Source organism: Rhamphochromis longiceps, linkage group LG7 (assembly GCF_057381845.1).
Source record: "Rhamphochromis longiceps isolate RC_006_pf linkage group LG7, R_longiceps_female_GT1.1, whole genome shotgun sequence".
Classification (NCBI taxonomy): domain Eukaryota; kingdom Metazoa; phylum Chordata; class Actinopteri; order Cichliformes; family Cichlidae; genus Rhamphochromis; species Rhamphochromis longiceps.
The window spans coordinates 69,476,929-69,496,284 of record NC_140563.1 but is presented as its reverse complement, the minus strand read 5'-3'; the positions used below and the strand labels follow the sequence as shown (position 1 = coordinate 69,496,284).

Sequence of the window (19,356 nt, the reverse complement as noted above, 5' to 3'; positions counted from 1 at the left end):
AGGTTTACAGTTTCTCTATTAGCCTGCATATTATCACAGATCTTTATTATGAACATCGTCTGTTCACACCGTCTGTGGACGTCTTCAGCCTGCTGCAGGTTTCAGGCTTCAGATTATTCGCTGCTGGAGGAGCTCGTTTGCATAAAACCGGGGTCATAAATGTCTTCTTAGAAAAAGACGTTTTGAACTACTTCACGTCTCTGTGCTGATTCTGGTATTTACGCTGTGAAATCAGCTCTGAGGTTCAGTTTAAGGTTTAAAGACGTCTTCTTCAGCAGCTGCCGCTTTAAATCTTTTGAAATGTTATTTCCCCAAAGGAAATGTTGACCTTTCACAGCTGTTCAAATAACTCAGCCAATTAAATCATGTTTTCTTGGTCGTTTCCTAAGAAGAATAAGCATTTTTTAAAGCTAATAAAACATCTTTTGTTCCCGTTAGTGAGCGTCTGTGGGGCGTCCTTGCGGCGCCTCACTGTTGAACCGTGTCTCCCACCTTCTCTTAAAGACGTTTGAAGGTTCGAGGGTTATCGTGCAGGCAGTCACAGCTCTGAGATCAGTGCGAAACACACAAAGAGCCCAGAAGCTTCACGTCTTCACAGAAGTGTTCGGTTTGACTCAGACACCACCACACTCAGAGTGGGTGGTGTTTTTACAGTGTTTATTTCACAGCACGCGGAGTCACTGAGCAGCTTCTCCCTTTAAATCTGATCTCCACTCATCACAGCAGCTCTCACCACCATCCTGAAACCTCCCCTTTCTCTTCTGCTGCTCTCCTTCTGTTACAAATCAGCCCTGACACTCATCTCCACCCGCTCCACCCTGCCTGCACTCACTTCTTCATCTCTATCTGGATGGTTGACTCCAGGCATTAAACTCCTGCAGCGACACTATCTCTGTGTTGCACCGCTCCACCTCTCATTCACACATGGTCCGTTTTCCTTTTACGGACTTTCATTCCTCTTCTCTCCCCAGCATACCTCCACCTCTCCAGGCTCTCCTCCACCTGTTCCTCTTTCTCGACCTCATCTGTCAGCGCTGCAAACAGGAAGGAGCTCAGAGCAGATCCCTGATGTACTCCCACCTTCAACCCACCTGTCTCTCCTACCACACACGTAATCATGCACCTGCTTTCCTCATCATCCTCCAACTCTCCAAAATCATCGTTAACAGTCTGGTTAAAGTCCACCGCCCCCTCTCCTGGACATCTCCACACCTCCACATGTATGTCACCACCGTCCCACTCGTCATAGCTGCCCTCTCTTCATCATTATTACTCCTCCACCCGTCCTCTCACTCTCATTTTCTATTCATGAGCTGCTCAGTACTCCTTCCATCTCCTCCACAGACTCGCTTCCTATATCATAATCTGGGATTTTGCAGAATCTCTGTTTGTTGTTCAACGGTTGGCTGAGACTCAGATTCCGTCCTTTGTCTTTAATGAATGCATGTGGCGCAGCAGCATTAGCTTCCTGAATGCACCGACTCTTCACGCATTCTTCATTTACACATGCTGCAGGTCAGCTGTTATATGCAGATTTCTGAAAACCACCCCTGTCTCTCAACACGTGCCCCACCCTCCAGTACCCCGAGCAGACTGATGGAGGACGCCTGCCTTACATCAGAGCACTTAAGGAAATCCCCAATCACAACATACTTCAGATAAAAGGGTGAAAAAACGGTGTTTTTACAGCAGTCTGCAGCTTTTGGCTCACTGTGCAGACACTGAGCTCATCATCTGAAGCTTTGGTCATGTTTGATATGAACATGCACACCTGGAACAGGAGAAATATGCCAAAAAACAAAGGAAAAGAACTGGTTTGGTACATGCAGCGTGCAGGGTTGGGGTGCCACTGCTGGAACAGCATGAAAGGCTTTTATTGGAGCAGTCTGACACATTTACATATCAGCTTCACTCACATCAGCTCTCCTACACAACATTGCATCAGTCACGTGACTGGGTAGACTCCATATTTGTGTTTCACATGTTTATGAGTGTCAGAGTTAGCTGTGTCGCTGACTCGGGCAGCAGGAATCGAGCTCAAAGTGAGCGTTTAATGCAGGTTAATGAGGAGAACGTACAAAAGCTCAAGACACGAAGAGCGAGGCTGGGAATGCAAAATCAGAGAGCGATACACCGATCAGCCTTAACACGCTGACGGGTGGAGTGAATGACACCGATCTGCATCCTGGCACCTGTTAGTGGGTGGGACATGTCAGGAAACAAGAACCTGTAAAATGATGGGAGAAGCAGGAGAAATGGGTCAGTGTGACAGTTTGGGTCAGAACATGTAGAAAACTGCAGATTTGTCTCCAGTCTGCACGAGTCCAACAAACGAGCTGCTGTAGCTCAAACTGTCCATGTCAGGTGGTTCTGATGGAAAGGTGTCAGGATGCACAGAGCACCAGTTTAATGCATATGGGGCTGCAGACCAGTCAGGGTGGGCGTGCTGACCATCAGAACTAAAGCACAGAACAATGGAAGAAGGTGGCCTGGTCCAAATCACGTTTTTTACATCACCAAGGCTGGATGGATGCGTGTGCGCCGCTTTTCTGGGGAACACTCGACAATGGGATGCATTATGGGAAGACGGTGAGCCAGAGGAAGCAGCAGCGTGATGCTTTGGGCGATGGAAACAGTGCTCCCTGATGGCACTGGAAGCAGGAATGTTTCCAGAATGGTTTGAGGAGCACAACAACCAGCTTGAGGTGTTGACTTGGCCTCCAGATTCCCCAGAATCACGCTCTGTGCATCCTGACACCTTTCCATCAGAGCTGCAGGGTCCGTGCCTCCACGGGTCAGGTGGAGACAACATAAAGAGACACGGGGAACGTTTAACTTCACATGAGGCATTGATAACAGCCGCTATCAAAGTAAAACAGGAAGTAAGACACAACTGAATGAGGATAAACAAGATTAACGTGACACAGGAGACATCACAGACAAAAACACAGCGTTGGTAACAGTAACTACAACCGAGAACAAAAGACTCAAACAACAAGATGAGAATATAAACCATGAAGAGAAATTATATTAGAAGATAGAGCAGGCGTGAAAGCGCGGGGGAAATAGAAACAACAGTTCTATTAATAGAAACCTGCAGACTGACCCACAGAAACAGCTTCAAATGCAGGACTGAAGTAACAGACTGGACTACAGACTAAAACTTATAATACACCCGAGGATCAGAAGTCCAGGTAAAAGTAAAACGTTTGACTGCAGAAGCTGCAGCATCACTGTAACAGTCACAGCTCTGCACTTCTTCATGTTGACAGTAAATAAAATAATTTCATTTTCACTTACATTCATTCAGAAATTCAGATCCCTTCATTTGTTGACTTCTACCAGCGTTTGGGTTTTTTAGTTGAGCAGTCAGAGCACGAAACGCAGACAAAGGAACAGAAAATATTTCTGTTATCTGGAGCTCATTTCCTGACAGTCAGCCCCTCCCCCCACGCTCGGCCAAGGTCTCACCGAGCACCTGTCAGTCATCCGGATGAGCTTTCATCTCCACCAAGGCTGATGTAATCCGTCTCCTTGAAGCCTTCCAGACCCCCGGTCTCTGAGCGACTCTGGGCTGCCTCAGATGAAAGGTGACAAAAGGAAGAGAAATGCGGTGAAATCGATGTTTGTCAGACCAGACGTGGGTCACAGATCTCACCCGATGGCAGATTCAGAGCTCTGCACACTTCAAGCAGCCGCTCAGTTGCATCGGCCAATCAAGAGGCACCGCTAACGACCTGCCAACACTCCCAGCGTTACAGCACTTCAGTCGTACAAAACAGATAATGAACAGAACAAATGTAGTGCTGGGAAAGTTTTCTCACATTTCTCACATATTTGTCAGACTTTCATGTCTCAGATCATCAAACTCATTTTTATATTTTACAAAAACCTGGAACAGAGTGAGCGATGTAGTCAAAGCAACCTCTGAGTCCAGGAGGAAACTCTGGACTGGCAGGATGGGGATGGTGGAGAGTCTGGGCAGCTCCACAGAATACTTTAGTGGTTCTCAGCTGTAAACTGGGAGAGAAAGCCTGCGTTAGCGTCAGTGGTTTAACCGGCTCCACCTCAGTTAAACTGTTGGAGCGGTCATGCGTGCTGACGACAGTCGTTCCTGTTTCCCTCCAGGCTCTCTGCAGGGCGTGTACCAGCGGCGTCTCTACAAGGAGCTGATGAAGAACTACAACCCGTTAGAGCGGCCGGTCAGCAATGACTCCCACAGCCTGACCGTCCACTTCAGCTTCAGCCTGCTGCAGATCATGGACGTGGTAAGAACTGTTGCTTCAGTATGAACTGTTAATAATCCCTATTATTACGGCATCTGTGTGTGAGATCAGAGACTAGATGACTTCATACAGGACCAAGAAAGAAATGCTTAAAGGGGATCTTTAGAAGAGTGTGAGCTACTGGTGCATGTACTGGTGCATGTACTGGTGCACATGTTGTACCAATAATAACATTAACTGATATGTAAACATCAGTGTAATCACAGCTTCCTCGTCGTCTGTTGCTTCCTGTTTGTATTGTAGCATCTGAGCTGCGTTAGATAAACTTCACAGGTGCCTCCTCACTGTAACTATGACTGCAGGTCTTACTGGGAACCAGTGTGAATTCATAAAGTTAAATAAATCAAATAAATGAAGGATGATTGTGACTAAGGGCAACATATGACATATCATATGATAACCATGCAATGAAGATCTGGTATTGTGATCTTCTAACGCTATCATGAACACTTTAACCAGGATATGAGGGAGGGAAAGAGGGAAAGCAGGAGCAGAAATATCCAGATAACATCTGTGTTTGCACTGAATGTTTTGCTGTGTAGAGTTGAATGAATAAACTCAGACGGGTCGCCGACACGCTGCAGTCTGCACAGACGAGCAGCTCCGCTGCAGTGCTCTTTGCAGCAGCTTGTTCCCAGCTGACCGTCCTGCAGCAGCTACGTCACCGTGGAGGAATTTAAAGTGAATTTCTGCTTTTGCTGAGAAGAAAAATCCATTTTTTGCACATTTATTACAGTTAATTGTGTATTATCACAAACAGATTGCATATAACTGCCAACTTGACTCCACTCAGTGGCAGACTGGCTGAACCTTGTTGTCCACAGCCACAATAATTTTGGTGGAGCTGCATCTGAGACGCACCTCAGATTACTGCTTTTCTGCTTTTCACACAAACAAACTTCAGAAGCTCCCAGTCCTCGACGTTTCTGCGGGTTCAGAGTGGACGTTTGCTCCAATTAGCCCGACTTCAGGGATGAACTTTCCTGCTGCGCGGCCCGACCGTGAGGCTGAGACATAAACTCAAACAAACGGATGCTGTGAGGAACTAAACGAGCTCAGCTCATTCGTTTCTACCTCACGCACATCTTACAGCCAGTTTAACAAACACTCGCTCTGCACCCTGCTAGCAGCCACAGCAGGAGGCAACTTTCATCTTTCATCTATCATGGCATGTGACAACAAGCGCGCACGCACACACACATCAATTATTAGACATGTCAGAGTCCTGGCTGCAGAACTTTATTCAACCACAGTGCAGGGCAGCTAACACACACACACTCTTTCTAAAACTGCCTTTTGTCTCCGATGTGCAGTGAGTGTGTGTTTCATGGGTCTGCTCTCGTGTCTGTGTGTGTTCGTGCACACAGAGGAGATGCGATCGTGCTCCACGTGCAGCAGCTCCACCTTCATATGGACCCAGGCGTGGCCTCGGTGCTGTTCTGCATGTGTGAGGGTTTTGGATTGAGTGATTGTGGAGAGCGCCCCCCACAGTGTCTCTCATCGCTCCCGCCTCCTTCTGTCTGAATTTATGGGGGCGCCACAGTCCCACGGAGAAACAAGTTACTCATGAAACCTGAATCGGACCTAAATCTCTCACCGTGACAAAGTATAGCTTATTTTTACACAACGTTGGTATTTACATGAACTTTAAATTCACTTCCTGTCAGTGTGGGTTTTGGAGCAGGGAGCGCCAGCAGAGGCTCGGACAGAGTGGGGGGGAGGTCGGGTGAGGAGGGAGAAAGCAGCCGGCTCGTTTCAGGAATCGAACCAGTCGTAATATTTTAGTTTTTTATCATCTTTAACGATTGTTGTTGAAGGAGCTACTTGTTTTCATTTTGATGTATTGCTTCTTTAATGTTTTCTATTTTCTTTACTTCAGGAAGAATAGCTGTTGCCATGGTAACAAGTGATGTGGATCAGAATAAGGAACAAATGTAAGAAATACTGTTTAAATCTGAGTCTAACAGCACGTAAACGTTCAGAAGTAGCAAGAGTTCACAAACAGCTCCCTGTTAGCAGGAACACGCTAATTAGCTAAAGGGGTGACGAAGGCGTTCCACAGCACACGGCGAGGGAAACGTATTTTTGGGTGGGCTTGATGAGGTTCTTAATCAATATAAATGACTCAGCGTGAAGTTGGCAGGAAGCCGAGCGTTTAATTACCTGATGTCATGATTTCTCACTTCTGCAGCTTCATCTGAAGCGAATCTGTCGTTTCAAATATCTGCTTTGGTTTTGTTAGGAGGATTTTCCAGCATCACTTCTGTCTGCGTGCCGCTGCATCGCTGGCAGCAACCATCCCGGCACGGTGCTTTTCCACCCCGAAGGTGAAAGGTGCCGTTTCCCTTGGCGACGTGTTTGATAGAAAGTTACAGACTTGAGGGTTTGACTCAAGTTTAACAGGAAAACATCCAAAATCCTAAGTTTGAACTTGTTTTTGGGTTCTTGATCTCCCCATAGCACCAGGATGTAACCGAAATATGGACCCAGCAGTCTCATCACGTAGACAGCTCAACATTCACTGCCCCACATAGCAAGCTGGTCTGGCCCAGATCTGGTGTCAAGCCGGCACTGCTGGCTGACTGGTGTCATGGCAGAGTCTATGTCAACCAGATGTGGGCCAGGTCTGGCAATGATGGCACTGTTTATGTTCCTATTTTCCTATTTCAGTTAGTAGACCTCAATGCCATGTTGCAATACTATACTGCTGTGGTAGCCAACGTTTCAAATGCAGGTTTTGCAGGTTTGTGAGTGCACACTTTATCGAAAACCTAGTTTACTCATTGTTACCACTGGGTGGCTGTAGCGCAGGAGGTAGAGCAGGTCACCTGCTGATCAGAAGGTTAGTGGTTCAATCTAGAGATGGCACGATACCACTTTTTTATGACCGATACCAATACCGATATCATAAATTTGGATATCTGCCGATACCGATATGAATCCGATATAGTGTTTTTTAATCAACAAAACTGTTTTTTAAATATCTTGCTGCATTTTGTATAAGTTCATACTCAAGTTTAAAACAACAACTACACTAAAGCTATTCTGTTATACCTGTATGCAAAAAAAAAATATTTCATAGTTCAGCAATACTGATCAATCTAATAAACTTAAACCTACACCATCCTCCCTATTCTGGTATTTTAAAGAGTACTTAGCATAAATATTAAGCAACCTAACTAATAGGGTTCCAACTCCCAGCAACAACAAAAATAAATAAATAAAAAATAGGGAACCACCCCTCACGCGCCACCTCATGATGCTTAATCGACGTAATCAACCTTAATTTGATGCAGTGTGAAAAAAAAATGCACAGAAATCAATTATTTTTCAAGAAATATTAAATAGATTCAACATCTTTCTTCAACAAAATTGCAGACTGCACAGATGGTACCTTCCCAAAGGAAAAAGTACTATAGCTTACTAGGGTATATATATTAGACTTAATAGTTACTATATACAGTAATTGACTTCTATTCATTTTACATCAAATTAAAACTTTGGGTGTCAGATAATTATTTATTAAAAGCTCGACATTTTAAATGAGAATAAGAAAGAAAAGTATGTCTTTGTGCCCCCTTTTCCCTGTTAATGCCCTATCGGCCCCCCTGGCTAAACTTTGCTAGATCCGCCCCTGCACAGTTACCAGCGTCAGCTACGTAGAAAAAGATCCTCGAGTAGAAAGTAATATTAAATACATTCTAACAACAGCTTATCAAGCTTAAACGTGCTGCTGTTGTTCAGCCGCTGGTTTCCTCTTTCTGGTGCAACGTGGGCCAAAAGCAAACTAGAGACACGGACTCGCGACAGAAAAGCCGATCAGCTGATCGTTAAGCAGTTTCATGATTGAAGTAGCAGCAGGAGAGGCAGTCGCTTGTTAAGCTTAACGCAGGAATGCTTTACAAACATTCAGAGATGGACTTACACACTTGCTTTACTTCTCTCGGGGATAACTTTGTCGGAGATGAAATGCCGGGTTGCTAGCGAAGCTCCACATGCTATCCAGACCACCGACAGGTCCGGCATGCCACAGCCGCTCTACCACGTGATGCATACTGCTCCGACGTGCTAACGTTCTGAGGTGAGTTACGGCGTGTTGCAAGTTTTGTGAGGTGCTTTCGTGATATTTAATGGATCGGATTACATTTTTTATTTTTCTCCGATATCCGATCCAGTAATTTAGGTCAGTATCGGACCGATACCGATACGTAATATCGGATCGGTCCATCTCTAGTTCAATCCCTGACTGCTCCAGTCTGCATGTCAAGAGTGAGAATGTGTATGAATGTAGTTAGAGCACTCAGCTTAGAGAAAGTGTGTGAATGTGGCATGTTGTAACCCGGGAGAGAAGAAAAGTGCTGTGTAAGAATCAGTGTCTGAGTTTCGTCATGTTACTTCTGCATTATTATGTCCCGGCGCATTTTGTTATTACATGGCTTGATTAAGGTACATATCAAGCTGACATCTGGGGCCAGAGCTGAAACTGTTCTGGGCCAACACAGGGCCTTGTGCTGACCCATGTGTGGGCCAGATCTGGGCCACCAAAGGGCCGTCATTCTTTGCGGTATGTGGGCCATGTGTAAGCACATTGTGTGGGCCAGATCCAGGCCATACCAATTTTGCTATTTGGGGCAAAACACCATTTTCCTTTAATCACCCACTAAAGTATCTCTGTGTTCATCTGTTGCTTTATCTGCTGGTTTCTCCTCGACTCCAGTCCTCATCCACTCCTAACATCATTTATTTCTTCGTGGTACCATTCATCAGACACTTTCCTCCGTCTCAGCCCATCTGAGCTCGCCTGATCAGTCTGCATCCATTTTTAAAAGACTTCATCTTTCCTCTGGGAAACGCGGTTTCGTTCGTAACATTAGGATCTCCTGCAGCCTTTTTACAGATTTAAGATGCTGCAGGGTTGGATATCAGGTTGTTCATTTATCGTCTGTACTCTGCTGAATCTTTTTGTTGGATACCAGCAGGACCTCCACCTGCCTCCATCTTCCTGACATCAACATTCACACACAGTAAGAGCAGTAATCTCTATAAAAACTCGTTTTCATTCAGTCTTTTCAACTCTTGGTTCTGGGCGATGGGATAAAGTGCCATCCTACCTGCTGTTTAAATATTTTATATGTGAGGGGCAGCCTATCAGAGGAGTGGGAGGAGCTAAAGCAGCCAGCCTCAGTACTTACTTTACTGTCCAGGATTACAGGATGGACTGTTTGCTGATGACCTGATGGTTAAGTTTATCATTTAGCTGTATAATATATATAATACTATGTACGTCTTCGGCTCGTGATCGTCTCTCATCCCCCCACCCCTCCCCACCCCCCTCCACTGTGATTTTTGGGCTTCATCAGCTCGTATCATCTCATCAGCTGCTGAGCACCATTTCACAGCTGCTGCCGTTTTGCCCCATTGCTCCCGAGTTTTATATCCACACTGGTGGGTTTTCCTTCTGGCTGACTGGTCGGTCTGGTCTGTGAGTCACAGGTGAGATTGAGGCTGAGAAAAGGGCAACCCTGGTTTCTCCGTCAGGCTGCTGCTACTGTGGCTTTTCTCCTTACTGTATGAGAGTACCTGGTTTTCTTTTATAGAATAGCACTTTATTTTCATTGTACATATACAATGAAATGGTGGGTGACCACACCCACTGGGCTGGAATTAAATATAAAGAGTAGACAGCAGGAAAACAGGATATATAGACAAACATAAGAGAGAGGTGCACATTAGAGAACAGTTTCAAAGTGCTTGAAAGAAGCGCAAAAGGACTGGACAGAGTCTGTGTGAGTGTGCTATGTGCCCCACCCAGAGCCTCCGGGGGGGGCAAAGTCAGTGTTTTGGATGGTGTTAATGACCCTCTGTGCAGCCTTCCTGCTCTCGGTCGTGGCCCCTGAGTACAAACTCCAGGCAGGAGGAGAGCACGCTCTCCACTGAGGAGCTGTAGATGTTACTCTTCCTCAGGAGACGGAGGAAGTGCAGCAGCTGCTGGGCCTTCGTTACCAGGGCGATGGTGTTGTGGGTCCAGGTGACATCAGCACAGATTGATGGATTTTTAAAAACGTATAATTAACCTATTAAAAAGACATACGAGTGGGTTTGCAGTTTATGGAAGCTACCATGTTCCTGTGCTTTATCGTCAGAGAAACTGTTCTCAGCATCAAAGAAATGAAAACCCAAAGGAAAGCGACGACGCCACGGGCACTTTACAGCCTCATCCAGAGTAAATGGAGTCGAGGTAAACAGAGGTTTGTTCTATGACTGCCATCGTAGCGAGGATTATACAGCTGGAGTAAGAAAACAGGATACGTTTGACTGCAATCTGCACTCTACGGACAAATACCTGCGATTACATTTACAACTGTAACTGTAACCAAACACGAGCTTTTCCTGATCCAAACCAAACAACTAGCATAGCAATAACTGAACAAGCAGTTTTCTTAGAATCAGTTATCAACCAGTTATAAACGTTATCATTTCATAGTTTAATGGCAGATAACTTCTACCTTTAGCTATAAATTACATAAGTTTTCTAGTTTTCTTGGCTCATTGCTGCAGGCTTTTCAGCAGGAGCATAGTGAGAGCGATTGTGTAACCACTGCAGGCGTCCTGCAGATCCTGGGAGGAAGTTTTGGCTTCTTTTCATATCAAACAATCTGCTCTCCAGGTGCATTTCCTGCTCTAATATATGGTTTCCTGGTGCAAGAAAGAACTTGTCTGACCTTTAAATGTAGGCGTTCTTTCAAAGAGGTTTATTTGTTCAAGCATACTCTTTGTTTTTCATGTGGCTGCAGTCAGCTTAGCATACAGATAATACTCGTTAGTAACTGGAGGTCAGTCCTTAAACTTTTAATATTCTTTCCTCTGTAGACTCTCCCTCCTCCAACGTGCCGGCCACTTGCTTACATCCTCATCTTTTAATTCTTTCAGTACGCTCGGCTGCCTGAGAATGTATTAACAGGCTGGACATTCATCAAAGTGACATTATTCGCATTCATCCTCCCCTCTGCCGGCGCTCCACATGTTTAAGATTAATTTACAGGGACGAAGGAAACGCTGGAGAATAGACTGTCTTTTAACCGTGACTGCAGAGGAGTGTTCAGTCATATGCAAACAACAGAAGCTCCTTTAACCCAAAAGCATCTTTGGCCAAGATGACCGCACAATCCATCAAAGCCCTTATGAACCCGAGTTAGAGATGATCAGCGATCAACACCTGCTTCCTAACATCAGCAGCTCAGAGCGGCTGAACTCACCTGAGACTGTAGGAATCACCAATACATATGAGTTCATGTGTTCAGTCTTCATTTCATGTCCCTCCAGTTTTTATGAACAGCAAAGTTTATGAACTGTTTGGGAAATTGAAGCGCACGTGACTCCAGATTCACCACCGAGCCTCTCGCGCCGCTCAAACCCAGAGTTTGTTTTTTGCGTATTTTTTGTGAAAATGTCATAACCCCCCCACTGAAGCAGAGATTCATCCTACTCAGCTGAGTCTGAGTCGCCAGCAGCAGGATCCTCATGTGCGTCTGCAAAGTTGTTGTGAACTTGTTAGTTATGCCTCTCTGCAGCCGGCTTCTTTATGCAGAAGTTGTTCTGGTTCAGAGCACTGAGGAAACAGCTCTGTGGCCACCGCTGTTATTCCAGCACCAACATTCCCCTGCTTCAGAGTGCTGCTAGCATCTACTAATAACCAGTGAGTGAAAACACATCCGTGTGGAGGAGGGGGACGTGACACATAAAAGCACCAGCAGGACACAAACCAACGTCTCCGGCATGTAAACCTGCGGCTTGACCGCATTTATGTGACTAACATGTGACTATTATCTGTTAGAAGACAGCATTGCTGCAGCTGCTGCATAAGAACATCAGCTTGATGGGCAGAAACCTGTTACGACTCGTCTGAATAACGTCTCAGTGAGTGGCCACGTTGCAATCTACACTGTGAGGGTGTCTTTCTTTGGATCCAGACAAATGTCTGTAACGTGTTTGCCGTCGGGCATCTCTGCTGATGAAACTGAGCTGTGAAGCTTCTCTCACAGGAGTCGGGGAAAGGAACGTATTCAAAGTGCAACAGAGCAAAGAGCAGAATTGGTTTTATTGTAAAATTAAATCCCAACTTTAAAAGGCACATTTTTGTGGGGCGTTGTTCCAGGCAGAGAGGCCCAGGTGTTCGTCTCGTCCTGGTCACACACCTGAACCACGTCAACAAAGTAGCAGCTTTACTCCGAGTCGCTCCGTAATGAAGGATCACCTTGTGTCTAAGGGAGAGGCGTCGCGTCAAAGAAGCTTATTTCCACCACCTGCGTCCATTAAACTGTTCTTTCTGTCACTACTCAGAGCTCGTGGCACAGGTGGTAAATCGACAGCTTCTCATTAACTTCTCACCAGCACAGCGGAGCGGTGCAGCGTTTATATCACACCTGACGCCACATCAAACCTGCTGTCAGTTCCCTTCACCTGTGAACAGGACGCCGAGACACCTAAACGCTGGTCCAGGGTGGGTCCACTTCACCCACCTCAGACTGGAGGGTGCTAATTCTCCTTCACCCCACTTCACAGGCTCATTTAACTGCCCCAGTGTGAGGTGGGGGTCACCACCCCAAAGCCCAAAGAATGACATCATGAGCAGATAAGATTTCCTTCAACATCTTCAGAGTCATTTTGTTGGTTTGTCCTCTTCACACCATGATGCGCGCTCTATCCTGGTTTCTGCAACTGTACCTGTAGAAAAGCAAGCCTAACCTCTCAGATGGACCGTTCATTGTAACCGAGGCGTTGATCGCCTTTCTTCTTTTTCTGTTTCAGGACGAGAAGAACCAGGTGCTGACCACCAACATCTGGCTACAGCTGGTGAGTTTTCTTTCTGGTAAAAGATTAAGATGATCGTAGAAAAGGGTCCAGACGGTTCTTACACCAACTGTAAACATTCGTTTTCACAGCTTCAACCCACTGACTGTATAAAGATGCACATGAATATTACATCTGTTAATGTTGTTCTGAGCTCGTGCTTGTGGTGCTCAGGTGAGCCGCCTTTACCTGTCAGGCACGCTGGAAACATCAGCGGTTTCCAGGAGACGTAGTTTCGAGTCTTTTTCCTCTTTTCTGTCTTTTTTATATGTTTTTACATTTGCAGCCGAGGCTGAGCGCGTTCTACGCCTCAGTGAGAATCCGTGTATTTCCCAACATGTCAAACTTTATCTTGAGGGTATGTTTGTGCCAGCTTTGACATTTAGAAATGGACGTCCCTTTTTGGGGGGAGTTTAGTGTAATGATCCATAACTCACTGCCGGAGGATTAGTTCAAGATATGAGCTAGCCCTCCACCCAGCCTCCCCCTGCCGTCACCTGCAGAGAGTTAACGCAGGGTGTCCGCCAGCCGTCGCAGGCGGGAGTATCGGTGGCAGTCGGGATGGCGAGCAAACTGACTGTTGGTAAAATAAAGCGAGCAAACACTGACGATGAGTAAAAGCCTGCAGCCACGCCGCCCCATCCTTCCACAGAGGATGAACTCCAGCTCTGCCACTTGACCCAGATACAGTGAGTTTGCTGTGATGGAGAAAAACTCCAAAAAGCAGCGCCAGCGCCGCCTCTCTGTCTCCAAGAATGCTCCGTGAGCCTCGCCACCTCCTGCTCTTTGACGCTTTACATCTTCTCCGTTCGCTTTGAGCCGTTCTCGCTCGGAGGAAAGCCAGTTTTCTTTGTTTTCCTCGGGCAGGGCTGACTCTGGTGTGAATGTCAAAGCTAATGGCGAGCGCAGGAATCCATTAAGAGAGCTCCTTAAGCCCACTTCACACAGCTGTCCAAATTTAATTAGGTTTCATATCAGGGCCTGTGGAATGTGCGTTTGTACGGTGGCGCTGCACTAATCCGGCCTAATCTGCTCCTCTCGGATGGAAAGGTTGGTTCCTCCCCAGAGGCTCTCCCAGGACCAATGACTGTTTTGGCTTAATTTAATTTGGCTTCAGCTCCTCTTCCTCCTCCTCTGCTGCTGCTGGAGTCATTGTTCAGGGTTTTATTGTGAAGGGGAAGAATGTCTTTAAGCGAGGAGAAACATTTCTGCAGCCGGAGCTGGGAGGCTTTTTAATGTCAGTGTTCCTGCAGCTTTTGTTCGTTTCCTCCTGGCAGATGAGAAACTTTGACTCACCGTGAGAGTAAAAACTGCCTCCTGGATCACATTTCTTCCTTCAGGGGCTCGGAAAGAGCTTTCACGTTTATTCTGCAATGATTTTGTTGAGCATTCGTCTCATTTACAAGCTGTTTGTACCCAGACGCACAGACTCAGAGCAGCATAAAGGAGCGTAAACACAGAAAAATGACGCTGTACTTTAACTGTTACTCCACTTAAAATGATTTTTCATTAATGAACAAAGCAAATGAGCAGTGAGGATATTTACCGCCTTAAACACATTAGCTGTGATGGTCTTTGGCCCTCAGGTTAAAGTTTTGGTTTTGAGATTTATCTTCAGCTCCAGTATTTTTTATACTTTTTAGCCCTCAGCCATGAAAGGCTGCTGGAGGGTCGAGAGCAGCAGACGCTGTAGAGCACAGAGTTTGAATATCAGTGACCTCAAGGTCAAAGTCAGAGGTGCAAATGTAGACACTAAAGAGTCACAAACCCAGGGCACAGAGATGTTACAGGTCTAATCAGAAAGACTATTCCTCGAAGGGGAAAGCAGGAATGAAACAAACCAAATAATAATGAATAAAATCGATGCACTAAAATCTCACACAGTCCTACGATTGTCCTACGACCTACAACGAAGCGGTTAAAGACAGGAGAGGAATTCCTCTTCCAGAGCGGGGATCAGCTTAGTCCCAGGAGGACGAGGAGAAGCCTCCCGTCTCGTCCCTCCACCTTGCACTCCGCAATCGGTCCCTCGCTCGCTGCCATCACCTCTTCCCTCGTGTCATCGCCCTGACAACAGACAGATTCTGGCTAGAACCATCGCTTGGGAAGCTGGCCTGGCTAATAGCCATGCCGACCCTCAACACGGTTGCTCCCGGCGAACAACAGTGGAGACAGCCGTACTCGATCACGCATGGTTCTCCCCGCTGGTCGCCATCTCTGTCGCTGGAAACTGGGACGCTGGTATTTTGTTATTTCCTGGGTGATCAGCCTTAATGATCGCGTTGACTTCCACGCCTCTGTCCTGCGTTTGGGTCTGAACGTCCTCTGGGATTAATGACACACACAGCCACATGACATCAGTTAGTTTCCACAATGAATGCAACAATGTAACACGCAGGTATTTAGTCCAGACTCTGATGACTGTCATGACATCACTGCATCAAAATGACTGATGAGGATAAAAATGTTTAGAGTTGATTCAATATTCAGGGCAAAAAAAGTAAAAGTTGTTATCATAAGTGTGCATTCACATGCTGCCCTGTGATTGGTTGATTAGCTACTCGTGTTAATAAGCGTCTGGACCTAATGAAGTGGCCAGCGAGTGTAATAAACATGAAATTCTTCTTCTTCTTGTAATAAAATAACAGCAGCTCGAAGTTAAACCATTAAAATAAAATATCTAAAATATTGTATTTACCTCACGATTTTACTGCTTTACTGCTTACATCCGCCTGTGGTGACGACAGGATCATCTTCAGCTCTTCAGCAGCTTTTACATGTTTAGTCGTGTTGAAACAAATAATTAAAGTGTTTGGAGAGGTCTTATAATAATCAGCGGCTCTTTCAGAGTTCCAGAGTCTCCCTGAAATCTTCCAGAATAAAAGCGGTGATATCCGGCCTTGTCTCTGAGCTGCTGCATTTCTCTCTTTCTTTCTGAACCTTATCTCGTGGATCAGTCGGCCTCTCCCTTTGTACTGTGCAGGTTTCTGTTGGTCTTATGCAGCTCTGACTTGTGAAGCTTTGGAGGCTTTGAACATCCTCCCTGCTCATTGAAATTACCTGTGAGCTCTCAGAATCAAACCGGCTTCCTCGGCGTGTTCTGAAGTTTCTCACATGTTGTAGTCTCAGTGGTTTCCATGCTAATGCTAACGGAGCGAGGAGTTAATGTTGTGTTTTATTACGTATTTCAGCAAACCTCACGGAGTCAACATATTCCTCCTGAAAGCTAAGAAGTAAAACGTCATCCCAACTCTTTTAATATTTCAACAGTCGCAAGAATTGAATATGTGAAATGAAAACTGAAGGCCTTTGGATGAAAGCGCTCTGATCTAAATCACCAAATCTCTCAAACTGGAAAATCAATTGGATTAATCTTAATATTTAATTAGTAAAAAATAAAATATTTAGGCTTCTCTGTTTGCTCCGTACGTCTCAAAAACAGGCTGAAAATCACCTTTAAGCTTTGCTGCTTTACACGCTCGTGCGTCTGTGACCCTTTGACCCAGTTTCTCCAGCTTTGCTGACAGTTACAGTCGAGTCGAGCTAACGTCGTTTAGCTAGCCTCCTGCATTATTTGGTCACGTTATTTACTTATAACTAAATAAGTATCAACTTTACATAAATGTATCTACTGCTCTCACCTGAAACAGTAAAACAGCAGCTCTGGGTTAATGATGGCTTCCATTACAATAGCTGGCCTGCGTTTCTTTGTGCCGCTGCCACCTACTGGTGAAACAAAATATCACTTTAACACCACATCAGATGGGAGCAAACGAGCTGTTTGCGCTGTGCTAAATGTAATGATGTAAACTACTGTCATAACAAAAGCAAAACGAGGGGAGCACGACCACATTCAAAGAACAAGAATTCTCAGCCTTGTTTTTAACACTCAGGGTGACACAATACCAAACCCCATTATCCAAACTCTCGGCATCACTTAACACCGGATAAAAGAGCTGAGATCCGCAGCTTTGTTGTTGGTGTGAATGTAATAATCCAGCTGTGATCCCTGATAATGCTGAGTAATTACAGAGTGAGAAGAGAGCCCGTTTTACACCATGACACGGTTGGAAATGTGTATTTGGTGAAGTCTAACTGTTAGTGACACACTTTTATTGATCTGTCAGATGAACAAATCTGCAGTGATGCAGCAGTAACTGAGCCTGTGGGCGTTTACGCGCCATCAGTGCGTCCAACCAGTGAGGCTGCTTTACTCTGACGTGATGCTTACAAAATAAGTGATGACATGTCTTTGACAGACGCGATGATGAAAGGACATTAATGGTAATGGAGTGACACTTTTATGTTTCTTGTGTCATAACTTAAAAGTTATTATATGCACAGCGTCACGTTTTTGTCAAACATCAGATGCGCCCTGCATTTTTTACAAAAGTCAGAGGCTTTTTGAGGGGAAATATCTCTGCAACAGTTCAGCTCTCAGTGGAGTCCTCCGGGAAAAACATTTCAACTCAGTGACAGGAAGTAAACAAGATGAAGAGGGATGTGCGACTTTCAGTCACCACAGCCTCAAACCGTCAGCACGGACCACAGAACTCGGAGAAGCTCGGAGACGTAACGAGGGCTGAGCCTGCCGGGGAGCCAAGTATGCAAATGAGGCGATTGTTGGCGGCGCTCCGTCCTCTCTCAAACACCCGGAGCTAACAATGGCTGTTACATAAGATCCATCAATGTAATCTGGATTTCACCAGCTGAGATTTGGAGGTCAGGCAAACAGGAGCCAGCTGCTGCTGATCACACAGAAGAATCACATCTGTGTGATTTTACTGTTAGCCCATCATTTATGCAGGTTTCACAGAAATACAGTGAATTTGTGGAAAACCGTGTTTATTTTTATTTGAACTAATTTGCATTTTTCTGTGTAATTTTGAGTACGTATTATGTTAAGACATGCTTTTATTTTATTGATTTATTTATTTTCTCCCCCTTTTAATCTGCAATGGTTCAGTCCAGAATCTATTTGGGCTGTGGCTCAACCAATTAGCTGTCACCACCTCAGCTGGTTTATTTGTGAAGGTGTGATTGGTCCATGTGTATTTTTTTTCTGTTTGCTGTTTTTTATTTAAAGATGCCGAAACGCGTCGGTCACTTAATAAATCTGTTCCCGGTTACTTTAAGCATCGGTGGAGTGTTCATGTCATCAAATGTTTACATACAAGTTTTTTTTAAGAAAGACCCAAAAACAGGACACATTAGCCAACAACATACATATTATTTAAACCCAAACAAACAGGTTATAAACCTGGAGGATTAAAAGCAAGAGTGTACACGTTAGCTCAGCTGAAAAACACGAACGATCCGTTCGGCTCTGAGCAGAAATGTTGAGCTAAAATAATATTATTGCAAAGCTGCTCCGTTCTTCAGCATGGAAACCAACACGTGTTAATGTTAGCATCATCATACTGGAGCCTTTTATGGTAATATGGCAGGAAAACTATAATACTGGCTATAGCTAGGTTTCATTTGACGTAGACGTGACGTCGACGTAAAGCGCGAAATTTGACTGGCGGTCGGAAGTGAAAAAGATAAGCGCAAAATCACAGACAGACAGTACGCAAAATGCCTATGTCCTGTTGTGTTTACGGATGCTCCAGTAGGTCGACCAGAGAAACTGATAAACGGTATTTTAGGGTACCAAAAATAGCCCAACGAAGAGGAGAAAAATGGAAAATTCTAACCGAAAAACGTAGGAAAAAATGGATTTTAAATTTACGTTTACAGTCGGGAGGAGCAGAGTCTGCCAATGCCCGTGTCTGCAGCGACCACTTCGTCAGAGGTAATGTTATGTTTGCAAACGAACTTATTAGCATTAGGTTGTCGTTAAATTCTCGTTTACTTAGTGCTTTTAAGTTAGTAGTCTAATATTGACTTGATTGGGACTATAGGCTGCCCAAGTGCTTTGGATGACGAAGAGTCGGAGGACTGGGCTCCGACGGTCAATCTCGGCTACGAACGAAAACCCAGATCGGAATCAGTTCTCAAACGAGAGAAAAGAATGAAGCTTAAGGCAGAACAGCATCGATGTGCAGAGGCGATTTTGGATATGCAACAGACGGCTGAGAGCCCGGATTTGAGCCTAGTGACAGTGGAGAACAGGCTACTAACCCTGCCATACAATTGCAATGAGCTGCAATCACTTCTCCATCCTCCTTTGCAATTACCCAAGTCTTCAGAGGTGTCTCGTTAGACCGCTGAGAATGGT

General features: G+C 45.3%; 1 protein-coding gene across 1 annotated transcript in view; it reads left to right on the top strand.

Moving 5' to 3' along the window:
- The window catches only part of LOC146666912 (neuronal acetylcholine receptor subunit alpha-7-like), a 57,265-nt gene that overhangs the window by 2,945 nt on the left and 34,964 nt on the right, over positions 1–19,356 (top strand). Inside the window, exons 2-3 of the mRNA XM_085415041.1 lie at positions 4,129–4,268; positions 13,095–13,139. Of these exons, the coding sequence (XP_085271167.1) occupies positions 4,129–4,268; positions 13,095–13,139 (185 nt within the window). The remainder of the gene's footprint in view (positions 1–4,128; positions 4,269–13,094; positions 13,140–19,356) is intronic.